Source organism: Lichenostomus cassidix, chromosome 6 (genome assembly GCF_008360975.1).
Source record: "Lichenostomus cassidix isolate B80296 chromosome 6, HeHo_3.0, whole genome shotgun sequence".
Lineage (NCBI taxonomy): Eukaryota > Metazoa > Chordata > Aves > Passeriformes > Meliphagidae > Lichenostomus > Lichenostomus cassidix.
This window is the reverse complement of record NC_139487.1, coordinates 7,603,761-7,624,616: the sequence shown is the minus strand read 5'-3', so window position 1 is coordinate 7,624,616 and position 20,856 is coordinate 7,603,761. Positions and strand designations below refer to the sequence as shown.

Here is a 20,856-nt window from a genome sequence, read left to right as displayed (position 1 = left end):
AGTCTCATCATCATACAGCAAGGTTCTGCTTTCTATTAAAAGACGCAGGTCAGGAAAAACAAAGCTTTTATTTTATAAACATACTTTTATTCACAGTTAGGAAGAAAAGATTGAAAATATGACTAATCAAAATCCTGAATACTCCTTGAAAGCCACTTCTATTTTTTGAATACATATATAATGTCAGCATCAAGATTTTGGAGAACCTCTATCACTACTATTATTATTCAATTCCTCATTTTAGCTAGCTGCCAGTGACGTCCCCAAAATAAACCTATGTCATTCATGCCTTTGCCTAGACAGTAAATTTTAGTATTTGTGTTTTAAAGGTAGAGAAAATGGCAAATGGAAATGAATTGACTTGTCAAAAACAAGTGATCTCAGCAGCAGAGAACTGGGTCAAATATAAAGATATTCTGGGCTAAATTACGTAGAGATTCATTGAATGATAGCTTCAACTTGACCACAACTCAGTGTAAAATGTGCTTTATGCTACATGATAGAAGTGAAATTACATTCATCCTGCACCCTACATTTACACTGCTCACACCTCCACAAGGGAATTCCTTCTCAATGCTGCTATACGTAGGGAGAGAGAAATTAATGTAAAGAAACAAGCTGTAGGCATCAGCCAGACAGAGCAGCAGATGGCTGATACCTGCTGGAATAAAACCAGACCACGCACACAGCGTTAAAAATATTTGCAGCAAATAAATTCTAAATGTTTTGTATAAATGCCACCCAGAACAACAGAAATAAATTAAACAAGCCAGTCTGCCTCTCCCGTAAGTTATCTTTTATTCAGTGACATTCTTCAATAAATAAATCACTAAGAGAGAGAGAGAGACAGAGCCAGAGATACAGGCACATGCATGGAAAAACATAGTTATTCTATTCTAACAAATCTAGGCTGGCTTTCTATTGTTAGCAGCCCAACGTGTAAGAGCAGCACAGCACAGGCAGTCTGACATTCCTGCTTCTATGACTCAGTGTGTTACTATTAATAGCATCTGAGGCTCAAGTGGGGAGCTGGGCTGAACCCCACCAACACCAACACGGAGCCATGAGCCACTATGTCACATTTCTGACACATCAGGGATGTCAGGTTGTAACTCAACCTGGCCGTGTTCTTTTTCAAGCTGTATTTTGTAAACAGTTAGGGGACAGCCTCCAGAAAGGGGCACATCTGACCTTCATTCATAAATATTTGATTTGATGTGCAGAGCAGCCTATGGACACACAGCCAGGGATGCTGTTAACCCCTTCCTGTGATCCTCAGAAGGCTTGCAATGATGATCATTCATTTTTTTGTTCCAGCAGCTGCTGACAGAGAAGCTGCTTGTTGGTATGTGGACTTTCTGTTCTCTGAGTACATTCCTCCATTTTTCACATGTGCTAGAGATTAGCACTGCTGTATCTCACATCATTCAGCCAGGAGAGCTGCAGTGGTAGACTACAGCAATATGCACATAAAATTAAATATTAAAATACAGGCTGCTGTACATTATGCTGGAGATTTAGGAGTCAAATGTAATCTGCTGCTGAGGAAGGAGATATGAAGAGCAGACGTTAGTATTGTAAATAAACTCCCTTTACATCAGGATGCCTTTTGGTTTTAATCTCATTGTTTTAAGTCAAGGCTAAAATTTTTACCCTGCTGTACAACTCAGAATTTGCTCAGATATCCTAAATGAGAGATTAAAAAGGGATAGATAGCATTCTAGAAACAATCCTCTGGCAGTTACTGTTATTTAGAAGTGCCTATTTTAAAGGAAAACAAAATAACTCTTTTTCTTTAAATACCTTTTGCACTATACAAGCTAAATAGAGTCTCCCTTGAACACAGTGTGGGTGGAAGAGTCACAAAGACTACACTACAGCTAAACATCACGCTCCAGTTGCTGTTATTTTCTGGTGAAAAATATCTTGTGCATTCAGCAAGAGGCATGAAGAGACATACTGAGATCACTCCACAAGGGGAAAGAGTTAAAAGAGTTTGTTTTGCTTTTCCTTGTACCTTGATAATATTGAAAAAAAGTGTGAGTAAGATACTAAGCAGTTTAGCTATGATTTAAAGTTTGTTATTCTCATTTTAACAGCCGGTGTTCATATTTTATCTTGCACTCATTCTTCACAGATGAGATCATCACTTAGAATTATCAGCACACAGTTTTTGAACAATTTCTTCAAAACTGACCGATATCTCTTGTTCATAAAGAAATGAGGGAAAAAGACAGGTAGAAAACAGAAAATTAAAGGGGAGAAGTTGTTCCATTAAATAATATCCAGGAAAACATCATCTGTTTAATGTCCTTGTTTCCAGCAAAAAGCCTGGAACAAACACTTTTGACAAGAAAGGCTGCCTCAGGCTTCCACAGCTTAACCACTGTCCAACCGAGGTCAATTGACAGCCATCACCTCTATGAAATCTCAATTACAGCAGTTTGTAAAATAGTCACCTCTCCAGGAAGGAAATGCCCCTCTCTCATGACCTGCACTAATTGTTATTGTGACTTAACCATGCCTGCTCAGACAAGAAACAAAAATGTCAATACGGGATTTCTCGCAAAAGCCCCATGATCTAGCAGCAGTCCCAGTTCCCTGGGACCTACAGGCAGGGCAGCCTACACTTCCCAGTTTCAGGATCCTCCAAAGCTATATATTAAGTATTTCCCAGCTCCTGTTTCTCCTCACCACACCCTCCTCCAGCAATCTGATGTCTCTCCCTCAGCCACTCGGCCAGCTGGCCCATTTTCCATCTTTTGGAACCAGCTCGAGCAGCAGTGCTCCTCAAGGACTGCAGCAAAGAACAAGGCAGACAACTGACTCAGGAAAGTCGATGGTGCTGGGGGAGTTTTCCAGATTCACCAGAACTCAGTGAGCAGAACTCAGGCTGTACCTGACAGAGCTGTTCCCCACACCAGGTGCACCCCAAGCCTTCCAAGCCTGCAGGAAGTTCTTCTCTGAGTCATTCTTGAGCTTTTCCAGCCCTCCATGCAGTTTTTGCTCTGTAAGAACTTCATCCTGCAGCTTGTTCCATGGTCCAAGCCCTCCTCACCCCCACCTCCTCACCACCCTGCCCTCTGTGGAACCCAGCAGGAAGTTACAGAGCTGTGACAGCCCCACAGATTGACCTTCCCCATCACTGACCCTCTCTGTGGCCCTGTCACAAGTTTTAAATGGCCTAGATGAGCATACACAGACCAGAGAGAAATATGGTTCTTTCTCAGCATGTACTATGGTCCTGAAATCCTACACATTGTCCCTGTTGATAAGACTGATCTTCAAGCAATTAAAGCCTGATGGCCAGAGTTCCAACCACTACCTTTCTGCTGTGCTGAGCTTTTCCTAGTACCTGTGTCATGCCATTTGCAACATGAAATCAGTCTGTAATATTGGTGTTTAGAGTCACACGTCATCTTTCCTTCAGAGTAAACAAAATTAAAATTCAGCATATACATCAATCACTTGGTTCAGTAAAATGCATAGTGTAATCATTCTGATTTGCCAGAATTTGAGGGTTTAGTGCTTTTTTAGAAAGAGAATAATTTCATATTCTTTCAAATCAGACTCCTCGAGAAGAAATCATTTGTGAGGTTTTGACCTGTTACAATGTCTGGATCTCTTAAAATCTGATTTTCTGAGATTCTTGAAAGCAGGATTTTCTTAGTAGTTTTCTTAATAGTTTTCTGCTATTCTGTAGAACAGTAATTGTCTGAAAAATACACATAAATAGTAAGATTAAAGTCTAATCTGTTGCAAAACAAAATAAGAAATGAGTGCACTTGGCTTTGTTCTAAATATTAAGAAGCTTTAACACACACTCTTATGTAAAAAAGCACCTGAAACCTTCAGATTATCTTTAGAAAACAATGAGAAAAGATGGTTACATTATACTGCTTTGCAGTGGCTCCAAAAATATACAAAGCTCACTAATGGGTAAATCTGACTGCAGGTATGTACAAACATTTATCTCTGAACATGCATTTATTTTATTGATGGAACAACTGGCTCCCAAACAGCTTATGCTATTGCTAATCCTCAGAAAGGAGATCATGCTTTCTTCACACCTGTGTGCACTTTTACAGTATGCACTCGTTGGCACTAAACTGAGATGTGGTGCAGTAATATGAGTAGAGACAGTGGTTTAAACTTCCTATTTCTTAAAAAAAACTAGCACATAAAAGCATCACTATTCACCTGCTATAAACTTAATGTATTGAGCCAAATCACGAACACAACCAATACTGTCACTGATAAAAACATGATAACCTTCAGTGACAATAACCACAATTACTGCTGAAAATTACACAAAGGTAGGAATCCCCAACAGGAAAGCATCCATTCAAGTGTCATCCTTTACTGTGCCTGCCTAAGGTTAAGGAGATTTGATATTGAAAATCCACTTCAGAATTGGATTAACTGTGCCGAATAAACCCCACAGCCTGTCTTGGGAGTTTTTGGCTCAGTGGAATCAGCAGGAATGCTGTAAAGACTCTCCTAGCCTAAAGAGCTTCTCCCTGAGAGGTCCATGCAACACCAGATCGAAGCAGCTTCCTGCCAATCAGCTGATTTGCAGAGCAAAGCATAAGTTCTTTGTTTTGCAGTGCTGAGAGATGTGAGAGTCTCTCCACCAAGCACGAACCTTCAGTGTGTGCCTAGCAACACAACATTCAGCAAAGCAGGCCACAGGTCCATGGTCCCTGGAGAGGAGGCAATGTGGACATTGGATTCATACCACCCTTGCATCAAGCTGGACTGATCAATTGTCACTGTTCCAAATTACAAATTCCTCCTCTTCTGATTCCATACTAAACTATAAATAGGACTCTCAAAAAGGCACCTAAATCTGTCCTGCAAATGTATCTTGCCCAACAAGTATTTGCCATCAAGTGTCCCATCAAATGAACCACAGAGGACCTCAAAGAAGATAAAAAATATGCTTTTGAAGTAGATACAATTTGGCTACATAGTGTAATATTAATATATTCAAATAAGATTTTACAACAAAGAAATTTTTATCACCTCACTCCAGGTTCTGAAAGTTTTCTATTTGTGGCTGTGATTTTATCTACCAGCTAGGGAGGCCCCTGGTTTTGGCATGGAAAAGCTTAACATATTTGAACCTTTCTCTTAAAATTATTTGTTGCCATTTCAAAAGTAGGATCATCATAAAAGTATTAAGCAGACATACAACAAATTGAGAGTAGGAATAACTGATGCCAACTTCTGCACCAACTGGAATTTCTAAAAGATAACTATAAAAGCTGTTTTGCTGCTGGTCCTTAGGAAAGAGTCACATATTTTAAAGAAGAATTTGCCAACTTAAACAATATGGTATCTTCCACATACTAATGTATATGGATAATTTGGTTTGTGTTTTTTGCATTTTACAGTTTAATGTTTCTATGTTTTACATTGAAAACTGCACAGACAGCTGCACCATCTAATTCACATGGTAACAAACTGGTGATGAGCATCCCCTAGTCCCACGTTTCTGCACGCCACCATAAAGACTCGCTTTTTCAAGGAAAATAACCAAAAAAATCAAAAGCAAGATAATGCAAAAACTGTAACCACAATCACCCATTCTAACATTGTCTTCTTTTCCTCTCAGCTGCCTTGCGTCTGCATGACCTGGGTGAAGAACCTTCTTACTTCCCCTTCTTCCCTTCTCCTCCCATTAACTATTTGGCCACAGGGATGAACCAAGTATCTCAAACTAAGAGCTGCTTTTAAGGACCCTGGATACAAAAGTTTACTTAGTGACACCCCCACCTCTCAGGCATAAAGGAGAAGAAGGAGCCAATACCTGTTCATCTTTTCCTCAGCCAGTGCACGAGGGATGTGAGGCAGTGGCTGAAGCAAGGGCAGCCAGACACCAAGCTTCTCTCTCACTCCTGTTCCACTCCCTCCACGATGCCAAACCAAAGCTGCAGTGAGTGAGAACAGCCATTTCCTATGCCTTTCTCTCTGCTCAGAAATTTTTCCACTATTTCACCCTCTGGATAAGCAGAGCAAGCCCAAGGAATAGCTTGCAGAGGAGAAGAGATAGCAATTTCTACCTCTATTTCCCACCCCAACCCCACCAGTATTTTACCCACTGTCAGAAAGACTAGAACTTCTCCAGCTTGAAAGCTGCTTCCATTTGAGATTTACCTGAATCTGTCCTGCTGCAAGAGGCTGTGTTGGCTCTGAGCACCCCAGACCACAGCAGGAGGGCACTGGAGGGGAGCCACCCCTGCAGTCCTGCTGCAACCCTGCCCAGGAAGGGGATGGAATTTCTCTGTGGTTGTTTGATTCAAATACCAAGGTTATGCAACTGCAGATGACGGACACGAGAGAGGAAGTCTCCATCAGATACAGAACAAAAGCAGGACTCCCTGTAAACAACACTGGGGCAGTGTGGCCAAAATGTGCCCTTTCCAGCCAGAGTACCCATTAATATTATGGAGTTACAGAGCAGGGGAGATGTTTGCCTCAATTTCCCTGAACAATCTTCACACTGCTGCTGCTGCCTATTTACACACCATGGAGGAAACCACAGCATTTTCATGACTTCTTTGAATTTACAGCTGATTTAGCTCATCTTTCTAGCTAGCACCTACTAACAGTAGGAACTGCAATTTTGTTCATGATTATTAGATTACAGATAACAAAGAATTTAGGAGGAGGAGCAGCAAACCCTACAGATGTGAATTCAGTTGCTCTAAATGATGCTACCTTAATGCAGATTAATGCTAAACCACTGATTTACTACTAAGCCAATTAGCTTAGATTGATCCGAACATTGACAAACACTTGCCAGAAATCTGAAACAGGAAGCCAAGGGCAAAGAAGCCATTAATTGTTCTGATATTTTCAGTGAAAATGTGGCAGTGATTAAATTTCAGTAGAGATATAGAAAATGGGCAAAGGATGAAAAACTGATCCTGATTACTTCCTTTTCCATTTCATTAAAAACCAAAACATCAAGCTAACTGTTCATACTTTGAGAACCAAAGATTATTATGAGCTAACACAGATGGAGTTTCAGCTATATTTCTTACTCAACACAAAACCACTGCTGAGTATTTTTCACAAGGGTATTTCTCTGTGCTGCTCAGGACAATGTAGAACACATCTCCATTTGAGAATCCCTTACTCCGCTGAAGATTGTCTAAATCCCTCAATTATCACCACTCTTCTAGATTGAGCAAACCTAATTCCATTAATCTTTTCTCATAAATCTTTTTTCCTAATACCATTCCCACTGCCTTCTACTAATTTCCCTCATGATTTAGCTGTATCTTTCAAAAATACAATATCCAAACCCTGAGACAATATCCAGCAGAGTCCTCTTCAGGAACAGGAAGAAAGAAAAATTATCCAGCTGCTGTATATATCTCCTACTAACACATCCCAAAAAAAGACTGGCAGCAGTATTATACAGTCAATCTATATTTAAATTATGGCAAGCATCATTATTCTCCATGTACTTTCCTGGATCAGTGTGCATTAGTTTCCACTTCTTATCCATGGAAGATACACAGAATATCCACAATTTACACTTTTATTGTCTGAAATTGAACTGCAAAATTTCAAACCATATAGCTGATTTATCAGCACTATTCTGAATTAAGACATTGTCCTGCAGAAGAATGAAATAATGTTTCTAAACTTGGATTACCACAAATTTTAAAAGCATGCTCCCTATTAAATCATAAAAAATATATATAGGGACTGAGGCCAGGAGAGATTGATCACTTGAAGTATTCAATTTGAAAAGCTATCAAAAAGAAGGTTTACCTTATCTGAAGGTCAGGAGCAGTCTGATCAGCACCTCTCAATATCTAAGGAGTACCACCTACTACAATGCCAGCAGAACCTGGATTTTTCTCTGTCATATCACCACTTGCCACATTTGAGATTGCTTAGCTTTGGACACCTGACAAGTTCACACTGCACCATTAAAATCCTATGGCTGTAGGTCACATCAAGCATCCATTCTGTGGGGAGCTACAATGAACACCATCAGAAGGTAAGACCCAAGATTAAAATAGGAATTTTTTCCCCATTTTTCCTTCTTTCTGTCCAAGTAACAGCAGGGATTGATGTTTAAGAAACTGTAGCCTTCAGGGTGATCTTGGGCACTCCTTGGTTCTAAGAATGGAAAATGGCAATGGGGTACAAAGAGTTTGTTTCCCTAACTGGGGCTCTACCTTTCTTGCACAGCAAGAAAACCTTACTAATGCAAGGAAGCTGATGTGTGAGAACTCAGATGTAAAACAGTGTTTTATGCTGCAGCTTGCATTTTAGAACTGGACCTTTAATTTCAAATCTGTAAAGCCCCTTCCTATTGAGAACACTCTACCTCTGTGTCTTCCCTCACGTTCATCTCTTGGACTCCTCCTCCAGTGTTTGACCACACTGTCAGTAAAGAAATTCTTTCTAATGTCCAGTCTAAACCTCCCCTGGCACAGCTTTGAACCATCTCCACACATTCTGCTGAGCCCCACACAAATGGCCTCAGCCCATCGATCCAGCCTGTCCAGATCCCCCTGCAGAGCCTTCCTGCCCTCCAGCAGATCAATATTCCCACCCAACTGGCTGTTGGCAGTGAAGTGACTGAGGGTGCACTCAATCCTGTCATCCAGATCATCAGTAAAGTTATTAAACAGGACTGGGCCCAGTTCTGAGCCCTTGGGAACACCACTAGTGACCAACTGGACTCGGGTCCAGCCTCCAACCGGACTCAAGTCCATTCACCACCGCTGGTTAGTCTCAGCTACCCAGCCAGTTCTTTTACCCAGTCAAGAGTAAATAGGATCTTGGTGTTTCATGAATTTTTCTCCACCAGTCCAATTTACTTCATGTCTCATCACTAAACTGTTCTCATGCTCTCTATATTTCCCCCATGCCTTTCTCACCCTCTCAGATTGCTTCAGTCTTGCTTTACAGCCAGCTGATGCAACAGAAGCAGCCATTCTCACAAGTGATGCTTTAAATAAATATGGTTACATAAAGAGTTACTAACCTCAAACAAGAGGTCGGTTAGGTAATGAGGTGTGTATCTCCTTTCCCTCAGGTGTGCCACTGTCACAAAGTGTGATCACTTGGCAAGATTGCATAAGGTGTCATTGGCACAAGTCACAGGTGACAGTATCTTATACAGGAAGCAACATCACACAGTTCCAAGACCATTTATTCTCTTCAAAATTCCAGTGTTCTTCTGCCACCAGCTTTCAAGTTTTGCAAGTCCTGAATATCAGACATTTTCCCACAGATCCTTTGTATCAGGGTCTGGCCTCAGAGGATCAACACCATGTGCTGAATGATGCCTTCTAGGCTAAGACAGATTTTGTTGCAGCAAACCATGTGACTGGCAATCTCTCATGGGAAGCATCCTTACCTCCTCCCCTGGACACAGGACGGAAGGTGGCTCATCATTCTTTGGCCAAATGAACTCAAGAGAAATGCAGAATGAGGGTCCTTTCAGTGATTCAGTGAGTTCACTTTTGAACTCCTTTTTTTAAGTTTTCTGCAACTTTTAGAGTGCTTTTAACTGTCATTATGATTCCACCATTTAACTGTGTGAGACAAGTTTAACCTCCCACATTCCCACTATGAAGGGGATGGAATTGAAGGATGCAAGTGCTAAGTAAAGACAAGTCATGGGTTAAATGGATGATACTCCAAAGGCTCACCTCCTGAATACTAAATAGCTTTGCACCTGTTGATAATTCTTGACCTTCCAAGAGCCTAAAACATGGACCTTTCCTGATGGTTATGATTCCACTTATGATCAGCAAGGAAAACAATTCCCGAGTCTCCAAATGCTTTGAACAGTGTAATTTCTAATCTCTGTTTGCAATGCCAAATAGAGACAGCAAACTGTCCTTCAGCAGGGTTTATAAGCTGCTAAATCTTGTAGTACTTGAGGGACCATAATCCCCAAGCAGCACATGGCCTAGGAGACAGACTTACGGTTTTGCATCTTAAAGTCACATACAGCATTTACCCCTAGGCTGTTTTCAAAAGGCATTCCACTGTTTTTATTCTAAGTGGGTGAGACTCTGATTCCAATTGTTGTAATTCAATTAAAGCTGAGGCAGCAGATACCTTGCAACCTTTCAGCTAGCATTATACATGACATTGGAAAGCAGGACCACAATTCCCATCCTATTGAATAGCAGCATCCATCCTGTAGGATGAGAAGGAAAAAATCGACAGTGGTTATTTGCATTACCTATTGCAGCATAATGCTAAACAGAACCTGTCCAACTATCTTTGTGATTGTTTTCATGTGAGTGAAGAGCTGCAAAACAGCAGATTTACAGATTGATTTAAGCCCCATACAAATTAGAAGGCAGCTCCCAGCCTGTTACGAGGGCAGTCCTCCTGCGTGGTAGTAGTCATGTAGCTGGTCACTGTCCATGCAAGTAATTCTCAATTCTAAATTGTGATTTAAAAGTGCCTAATTGTTGGTAGATTTTTCCTCCAGAATACCAATGTGAAACACTGAGGGATCTGATAAGGCAGAATATTTGCTTTCTCCACCTCACATTTGCCCCGTGTTTTAGCATCACTTTCATTAAAATGTTACTTTAAAAAAAATTGATTTATTAGAAGCAGTAACTATCTGCAGCAGCATAAGGTTTGGGACAGTTCTACTCCTACAAGGTGAAGTTCATTAGATACAGAGCTGACTAGCAAAAAGCAATTTGCGCAGAAGAAAAAGTGTTATATACCAAAGTAGACCTTTGAGAAATACTTGCCTACCAAATACAGTCACTCAGTATTAACATTTTGAGGAGCTGGACAGTGACAAGCGTATAGCAGCTTTCTTGATCTGCTTAGTACAGACAAAATTTCAACACATAGTAGTTTGGCTTATCAAAACTGAGGTTTTGACAAAAAGCAAGTCCTAGAAGATCAAATCTTTGAAATTTCTCTGAAAGAGATTAACATTTACAGCAAATTTCACATTTGCAGACAGGAGTTTCCAGAAAACAATCTTTTTCTAATTTGTAATGGACTGTAACAAATCAGTTAAGTTGATGAATTCCAGATATAAGTTCTCCCACCACTGATTGCTCTATCGAGGAATAAACTAATGTTCAATATTAATTAAAACACAAACCAAATTTCAGAAACTACTGGGAGGAACAAAGAACATTGTTATGACCCTGCACATCTATCCACATTATGCTACATGTTGAACACAGTTTTATTCCCCAATTTTTCAAGAGTTATGGCAGAATTAGCAAAAGAAATGTAAGAGGATATCAAAGGCATGGACTGGCTCCTGCACAAAGAGCATCTAAATAAGTTATGTCTTCTTAACCAGAAAAAGGAGGCACCTTGATAAAAGATACAACAGAAATCAAAAAATTCACAAGTGACAAGGAGGTGAACACAGAAAGACTTTTAATCACTTCTTCTGATTCAATAATGAGGCAGCTTCAAATAATATTTCTTGGCAATAGGTTGACAACAAACAGAAGGGAACACAGTTTCACAAAACCCACGGGAAAGCTCTGAACACACTACTGAAAGGATGCTGTGCTTTCAAAAGGTGCTTTTGTAGCTTGAATGCTCCTGAAGATTAAAGTCCCCTTTGTCCCAGGATGGACACAGAGCTGCACCTATATCCATCAACTACTTTTGACAATCCAGGTTCTAACTTGGCTTTTTATTTTTCTTTCCCTCCTCTCTGTCAGTAAAAAAGTATTTCTCTGCACCTGAACACACTTTTTGTCATACAGTATCTTGCTGCTACACAAAACATAAGGTAACTGTAAAGCAATTTAGCCTATTCACCAACCAAACATCAAGATCTGATGGCAATCCTCACTTACCCAGATGCTCAGGAGGGTCAAATAACTGCTCACACAAGTAGTAGTCATCTGGATTCAAGTAGGGCAGTTGCTTCAGGAAGCTCTGCTTGGGAATGAGATACAAGACCTCTGCAATATCCCCATCCTCAATTACTGACATCCTTCTGACTGAATTTCGAAATTTCACTTTTTCCAGCACCAGTTCATCGCCTGAGCCACACAGCTTCCCGAAGCTGTTTAAGATGGGGAAAGATGGCATTTCTATTCAGAAGAAGCTAAGGAAAGCAACCTGTAGTGCACGCAGTCAGTCTCACGGCACAGTGCCCTTTCCAATCCTTCTCTTTTTCTCTTATCCAGCAAAGGAGATTAAGGAAGATATATTTTTAGTGATTATCTTCAAGAGATTAGAACAGTATGCTTGATCAGGTGATTGCCATCTAAAACTATTGTAATCAGTTGAAACTCATCCCTGCGAATGCAAAAATCAGAAACAAAACCATAAAGGGTATCTGAAAATCAGATTAATATTCAGGACAAGAGAAAGAACGTAACTGAGTTACATAAGAGGATTAGTTTAAAATCAAAAAACCTTGCTGTGTCAAAAATCTTATTATAGAAGAATCATCATCATCATCATCATCATAAGCTACAAAGGCACATCTGTGCATTTAATCTACCATGGCTCTCTTCCATGCCAGGTCTGTCCATGTGCTATGGTGAAAAAGCTGTAGCAAAGGTAGAGCACATTGGTCCTCCTTTTTCAGCAATGTACAAGCACTGGCTGGCACTACTTCATAAGCAGATTTCTTTGGAGAAATCCTTTCTGCAGCTTTCACTGCCTATTGCAAACAAAAGCACTTAAGCTTTCCCCTAACCATTAAGGATTGGTTCGCTTCTGCTCTTCCTCTCCACCTTCCTGTGGAGCTGACAGCAGAGGCTTTGCAGATACTGTGCCAACCCTTCCTGCTTCACTTACAAGCAGTATTTACATTAATCCAATTCCAGTGACTTGCTAATCTAATCATCTAATGAATATTTCTCCCTGGGTAAAGGCAGAGTTAATCATCAACAGGGCACTGGAAAGTCACAGGAAATTCCAATGTGAAAGATAAAAAAAAACCCCAAACTAACAGCATCCATCATCTGTAAAAGAAAGTTACAGGTAGACCCCAGACCTGGACATGCTCACAACCAACTTCAGACTCTCTGCTCAGTGAAACTCACAGACAACTGTGCAACCAGTGTCTGGCCCAGGCTTTCAACTCCCCTTAACACACAGAAATTAGCTATAGCTGCAAAACGACCTGGTGCAATCATTACACCGCTCTCAGTATGGCTTTTTCTAAATTACAAGGTAAAAAACCCTACCAATAGGTTTACTGAGCACAGTGAGAAACTGTCACTTAATTGTTCCCTCAAAACTCAGAGCTCAAGTACTAGCTCCAGATGGGGACAGGCTTTGAAGAGAAGATTGCTTTATTTACTGTTTCAAAGAGAAAATACCATCTCATAAATCCAGACTTTGATAGTCTATTATTACACATCTGCTATGAGGTCAATCATTTTATATTTTTCAAGTAGAATGACTTTGGTATTATCTTGAAAACAAGTTTTCAAACACAGTTCCCCTTAAACAGCCATACTCTTGGATTTTCTAATCAATCAAGGCCACAGTAGGACAAGCCAGAATAAATCTATACTAATTTTAATGGGGTGATGCTAATGTGTATTTGAGGAAGAGCTGGCTCAATAAATATAGCAACTCCAGTTCTGCCTTAGAGTATCTTGTATCGGATCAGAGATCTCTGCAAAGCCATGTTTTAAGCATTCCTCCTAAGAAATGAAGCTTTGCAGCAATTTTTCAATATCTCCCGGATTTCTCAGCCTACTGACCTGCACTCCACAGCCCCTCAGTGGAAGAGACAGCTCTGAAAACCCAAAAGTTTCTACCACTGAGGGTGGATCTCCATTCAGGGCTTAAAGCAGAGGGATGACCCGTAGGAAACACTGGATGAGTCAATGCAAGTTTCTTCCAGTCTGAATGTCATTTGTTGCTGGGTAATTGGTGAAGGCTGTTAACATCTGACAACAGCAGTGCCAACCACCCAGACCCACTGACACGTCAGGGTGGACTTTACCCTCTGAGGGAGGTGAGGCAAAGGCACACATTGCACAGACATTGACTCCGCTGCAGAAGTTAATCCTCAAAAAGCAGAGAGGTTAGCCCTGCAGAAAGTGTTCTAACTGTGCCAGCATTTGCTAAAGCTTGGCTGCCTAAAACCCTGAGGAAAAGTCTGTCCTTCTCTGGAGTTTGAACATGCAGGTTTTAAGGCTGACTCCCCATTTTCTGCTGTGTCCAGGCTGATTCCAACCTCCAGCTCTGTTCACCATATAATCATTACAGCACCTCTTGCAGTAAGAACTAAACCAGTATGACCTGTATATCCACTACAAAAACACTCAGTCTGTGAGCACTGTAGAAGAGTCTGATGTTGTATCAAACAGTGAAGTGCAATGAAGTGTCCTTACACCACCAAAACACATGGCACTGGTGGGGGATGATGGACCAGCATTCAGTGATCCTACCATGGTACTGCAGAAGCATCCTGCTTAATTAAAAATAAGATCCTCCTTCCCCTGAGACAGACTCCTGCAATGCTGCCCCTTTCCAGCCCTGGGTATTGCTGTCACTGAGAATTGCACCTTCAAAGGCCACTGCCAGCTAATGCTTAATAACACAAAGCAATATGATTTTTGAATCGTTTTTTTACTTAAGTACTGTGTTTGTCTTCAAAAGCCTCCATCCTGGCAATATGTAATATAAGGGGATAAGCAGCAGAAATAAGCAAAACAAGACCAGGAAGCATCACAGTGGTTTCAGAGTCAGATGCAGGACTGTTTGGAGCACATCCTTGTGTCCAAGGCAAAGGAGAAGGCCTGAGACAGCCTTGTACAACACACTGACACTGAACACTGGGATTTAGCCTCAGTCTGAATCACAAAGACAATGGCAATCTCCTACCAATTAAGTCAAGCATTTAATTAAGTGGAAAAGATGAATTTCTAATATTCTTGCTGAAAAGAAAAGGGCAGGAATCACAGGGGCACAACCCTGTCCTTATGCTTTTTGAAAGAAAGTCTCAGGAATCCAGGGCGCTCCACTCAGAACTAGCATCGAGGAAACTTTCTCAGGATCTGCCAAGTAGCAAAACCTGTTTAAATCACTGCCAATTCAAAGCTGTGTCTAATCCAAGCAGTCAGTGCAGGGATCTCGAGCCCTCACAGAGCACAGTGTGACGCATGGGCACTTTCCAGACTGACAGTTTTCACAGGGGGCTGGCTGGATAGGAGATAGGAATTATGCAGAATAGCTACTTTAAATATTTTATCTCATTTCCAACTTTATAAATATTTTATTTATAAATATTTCCAGCCATCTCAAGACCATTTCCTATTCAATCCCCTCTGAATTCCCCACACCAGTTGGCTGCCTGGATGATAAAAATGTGTGCATGTTTCATATGCAACCAGGAATAGAAGCTTCTCTACTAATGCTCCAAGAACAGAAGTAACAAAAAAAAATTGACTGCAAACCACAAATAAATTACAAAACAGAATAGCAAGCAGGGAATAATAGTAAAAACCAGACACCAAGGGCTAAAAACATAGTAGAGGAAATATCCCTTCGTGTTCCAGAGAAACACTGAGGATTAGAATTGCCCTTCAGCAGAAATGTGTGGTGCACTAATGCTGTCTTAATTGCTTCTGCCATCAGAGTTAAACTTCTTGCAAATGCATTTGAGTGTGACTTTAGTCTTATATTGAAAACAACAAAAAGCCCAACGAGAAACCCAAGAAACTGAAGTCAATCACACTAGTTCAGCAAAATGATGCAAAAAAAAATCAAAATCAAAATACAGTAAACAAGATAAAACAAAATGAAATTTTCCTTTTCCCTCATCAGACCACTTCAGAAGGTAACACGTCCATTGCACAGGTAGATAGCCCCAAATACTGTTTCATGCATCTATCCAAGGCAACAGGATTGTCAGGATTATCTTGTCCATATGAGAATTCTCAAAGATATTGAGAGTAAGGAAGGGGGAAAAGGGCCTTCATCTACATAAAAAATGAGCAAGCACTTTTACCATAAAATACAGTCATCCAAGCAAAAAAAAAAAAAATAAAAGTCAACATTCAAGGTCACACACACAAAAAAGAAGTAAAACTTTACTTATGGTAAAATTACTCCACACATGCAGCTTTTTCACTTTTGACACCCACTATTTACTTACTCAAGATTGGAGGCTGACATACAAACACTCAGCTGTTTACTGTAACTTGAGGAAACACCTCATCCCCGTAATGAAGACCAAAAAATCCCCATGCACATTTAATTTCTTTACCTAGGTGTCCAAAACAGGCAGTCATCTTCTGGGCATACTGACACAAAGCCTTCACGCTGTAGGGCTCCTCACCCAGGACCTGCTCACTCATGGCTTCAGCAGGAGCTGCCTTTCTCTGCAAAGTCAACCAACTACTGCTTGTTTAAGACTGATAAGACAACAGATCTTCCTCTTCCAATTCATCTCCATTAATAATTCAGGTACTACATAAAATTTGCTGAGCTTCAAAAACCGGTAGTGCAAAGCTATTTTGTGGCTTTTGAAGCAATCATGTTTTAGTCCTTAAAAAGTATCTCAGCTATTATATTCCAGTAGTTTACAGAAAGTATTTTAAAATTGAAACAAAATCCATTCCCTTGCTGCATGAGAAGAATTATTGTTGGGATTATGCTCAGGTCAGTAAGACATTTAAAATATTCCCCTAACTCAAACCCAGAAACAGAATTACCACCACTAGTACTAAAATGTGTTATTATGAACTCTTTAGTGTTTTCATCAATGAAATGGACCGTGGGATGAAGTGCACCCATGAGGGTGGTGAAACACAGGCTCCCAGAGAGGTGGTGGATACATCCCAGGCCAGGTTGGATGGGGCTCTGAGCAGCCTGATCTAGTGCAAGATGTCCCTGCTTATTGCAGGAGGGTTTGACCAGAGGGCCTTTATTTGTTCCTTCAAACCCAAACCATTCTATGATTCCATGATACTCCTGATACTTCCAGACATGCCCACTGCTGTGAGAACACCACTAGCTCATCACACCCCACCATGCACCACTTCTCAATGCTGTACATCTTCCGGGGACTGAAAGCCCCAGAAGATCCCAGATATAAACATCACCGTGTTTTCTGGTCACTTCCAGCATGGTAGGTACATTTCAGAACAACTAAGGCAGCACAGCCAGGAGCAACAGGAAGAAGGTATTTTCTCAGCTCACTCACTGGAGCATGAGGCCCATCTAATCTTGTTGTTATCCTGGCTGAGAAGACAACACACAAGAGCTGACTCAGCAGTCCTGCTGCCAGACAGCTGCAGTGGCCACACATACCTGTCTCTGCGCTGCTCATCTAAGAAAATCCACTACAAATCACACCAATGTCAATGACATCTACTTAGTTAAACATTGCAGAATGCCTTTGGCTGTACTTTCTTCAATCAGGTGATGATGACCAGTGGCTAATAGGTGTTCCTCACAAGCAAATATGCCCCCTGTACACTACACTTGTTTTCTGTCTGTTCACTTAACACTTGCTGCTTCCTCACTGACACCATATCCACTCATGAAAACACATTTAGCAGAGCTCATATAGGTACTGCTGATGGCCTTATAAAGCACTGGTACTACTTATTAGACACTTCAAAGAGAGATGTATGCTAGTACATCTAGATGCAAATTTTATTCACAACAGATTGAAATGCCTATTTACTAATACTTAATATAACTTCAAAAGTTTATTGTGCAGAAAAGTGTAAGATATAGTCAAAAAACAGCTATGGTGCTTTGGTACCTTTCATTGAGATAAAGGCTATGAAGACCCTGCAGAGGTAGGAATTCTACAGCCCACAAGTTAATTTACTGGTTTAAATCCCCACAAGGTCCTCTAAGGTGAACTGCACTACTGCCTATGGTAGGAGAAACAGAAAGACCACAAAGCCACAAGGCTTTTGGCAAAAAAAAAAAAAAAAAAAGAAAAAAAAGTGACTAACTGCAAAACTCAGGTTAAAGTGGTATCAAAGGTAAAAGGATTTGTATTATAACTCAGCTGAGCAACATGATCAACATGATTAAGAATGAATGTCTCAAACAGGCTGCTTATCAAGCTGCCATGTGACTTTTTTTTTCAATGCTATTATGACTGACCTTTAAGCAATCATTAGCCAAACTGCATCCAAAATGCCTCTTTCTGCAGCACACACATGCAATTGAAGAACTGCTATTAAGTCCGTCCAGTCCACAACCTCTGTAAATGTCTGTGTGAAAGGACAGTATCAAATTCATGTCTGAATAGGGTGTAGCTACATTTGTATCTAAACAGTGAACTTCTACTCTTTGAAAAACCACCTGGGGATCTCCAGAGGTGGCACACTGAACATCAGACCTGTTTTATACATCAACAGCAAGATCTGCATGCACAAGCTTTTCTGTTAAACTAACTCAGAAATAAGAAAGCAAATGTTATTCTATGTATTGCTTTCTTGGTATTCATTCCAAAACATACATGAAACATCACTTTGCCCTTCATTCTCCTGTTACAATTTGTAACCGAGAAAAAACACCAAGAGAAAACACAACTGCATTTCTATCTCAGACTTAACTAAGACCACACTGTGACAATTTCCTTTCCCAACTGATGACATTTGCAAAATGTTTCAGCTGAATTAAAGCATTGTGCTCAGCTTCCTGTTATCAACTATGTATGATAACTTCCATGGCACATGAGCCTTTGATAACAAAAGCCCAGCTTTGCAGTGCATTGTAACGCTGGACAGGCAGCATAACAAGCTCTTGGGAATACTTTTCCCTTTGCTGTATGCTCAAAAACTGAATCTGACTCACTTCCCCAATCCCCAACAACCACCAAGTTTATCCTTCAGTGAAACAGTGGGCAGAAAGATTAAACAAACAAAAATATCTAAACAATATGCTTGAGATTACATCTAATTATCTTTTTCTTGGACAAAGGAGAGCAGCACCAGCCATCTACCTTCATATGAAATTATTAGCTGGGCTGAAAGAGTAAAAAGAAAAACAGTACATGGAGAATTCAATCACCAAATGAAATATTTAAATGACATTAGGGGGAAAAAAGCCCTAATAATAACAGCTAGTAAAGTACAGTCTACTACCTCTGGAAGCCTTCACATGGGATTTGAGAAATATGCTGTCTCTGCACTCCCACAGACTTGCTGTTCATCCCTGAGCCATTCCCTTAATCTCTTGCATTGTATTTCCCCCTATCACTTTCCCCCTCACAAGGGATTTGTAACAATAGGTACATTAAAGACTGAAGTTTTCAGATTCTGTGATAATGGAAACTATAGAAGTAGCACTGATAATAACACTAGGGACTAACTGGTCAGCACAAAAAAAAAGAGGTCATGTAAAGCATGGCTGAGTGCTTCTACTTGATCTTCATTACCTTCCAAATTCATTACCATATTTCTCAATGATTTTCCAATAGCTTGCAGCCTTTATTTAACACTAGTAGTGCTCATTTTCCACAGAAAACCATGTTATCATATAAGGCAAAGAGTTAATTCTGTACATCTTCTCTGATCTGAAAATTCTATTTTTAGTTACTCTCCCCCAAACACGCAAAATCACTGTTACTGTGGTTGCTGTGAGTAGAAGAGTTATCAGGTTATGACAAAAGGCCTGATTCAAACAAAGACTATTTACCTTACTTTATCCATCCCAATGTTTATTTCAGAATACTCATGGAAAAAAAAATCTCTGTTCATATCTATTTTCAGGCATAAAAAAACCAGTATGTGCATTAATAGATCTGTCCGTTGCATTATTAGATGAGGTGGCTCAGCATTTTATTTCCTGGCAGCACAAGGCTAATCTATTGATCTACAATGTCAAGAACACTGTGCTATGGATCCTTACAGCAAACCCAATCCTTTTTACTTACACGTAGGAAAAAAAAACCAAGTGTAATTGCTGACAACCGATGCAATTTTGTAGGCAGGATATAGTGAAAGCTATAAGAAATATAAATATAAAAACTGCTGCACCCCCAAGGTTCTGTATGATTGAACAACTGACTCAAGAAAACAATCCAGGTGCTTGCCTATCCCAAAGCTTATAAGTAATCCCATGGCTTCTGTGGGGCTGAGCTCTATGCCTGAAGTCAAAGAGGTGCCTAAGCTACTCAAGGGAACAATTAGCCAAAAAGATCCTGGCAGAAGCTGGAAGTCCTTTGCATCTTTAGTAGGAAGTTTTTTTCCTACTCCTCAGCAATGTTTAGGTGTCTTTTATTTAAACAGAGCAAAGACATTCAAGATAAATGTAATTCCTTTAATCATAATCTTTTCTTTACTTTTCCTTTCTTGAACTTTGACATTTTTCTTCCAGCTGAGAGAAGAAACTGCTTGTAACATCCTCTTCACAATGTAGACTTCATAGCAACTAAGAGAGAAATATGCTGGGAAGCAAAGAGATCAAAGTTGAGACCTCAGTGTTCTTTCAATCTTCAATTTATTTCCTGTACCTTTGTAAAGAGTGACGTGTTACATGCATGACATCAAAGAAAGCACCACTCCTCTTGTCATATGTTGAAATAAACTGGATATCATTATACTTCCTCCTGACATGTTGCATAATTACAGAAACATACATGGTAACTTGACTCAAATGCTGAACAAAGAATTACACCAGAAGAAAGTCATCTCTAGATCACTGCAGGGCTTCCTGAACATCTTAGTTTAGCGTTACCCATTGTCTCCTAACACTGGATCTTCTGCTGTAGATGTAGCACCAGCACACAAATTATAAGAATTAGGTATTTCTCTTGCTGCATCCAACTCCCAAATTCTCCAACATCATAGCCGTTCTTGGAGCATGGCAAACTCTAAAAGTTTATCTCCTGAAGTCACACTGCCCTCTCACAGCATCAGTGAAGCTCTA

The 20,856-nt window shown here is 40.3% G+C and overlaps 1 protein-coding gene across 16 annotated transcripts in view; it reads right to left on the bottom strand.

Annotated features, from left to right (window-relative positions):
* Positions 1–20,856, bottom strand: part of ABLIM1 (actin binding LIM protein 1) — a 189,870-nt gene that overhangs the window by 116,903 nt on the left and 52,111 nt on the right. For 14 of the 16 annotated variants that reach the window (XM_085064791.1, XM_085064775.1, XM_085064780.1 and 11 more), the window contains exon 1: positions 11,841–12,093. The exons of the other annotated variants lie outside the window; for them this stretch is intronic. In XM_085064791.1, coding sequence (XP_084920917.1) covers positions 11,841–12,078 — 238 coding nt within the window. In that variant the 5' untranslated portion in view covers positions 12,079–12,093. Of the gene's footprint in view, positions 1–11,840; positions 12,094–20,856 lie in introns of those variants that run through there. 16 annotated transcript variants of the gene reach the window in all.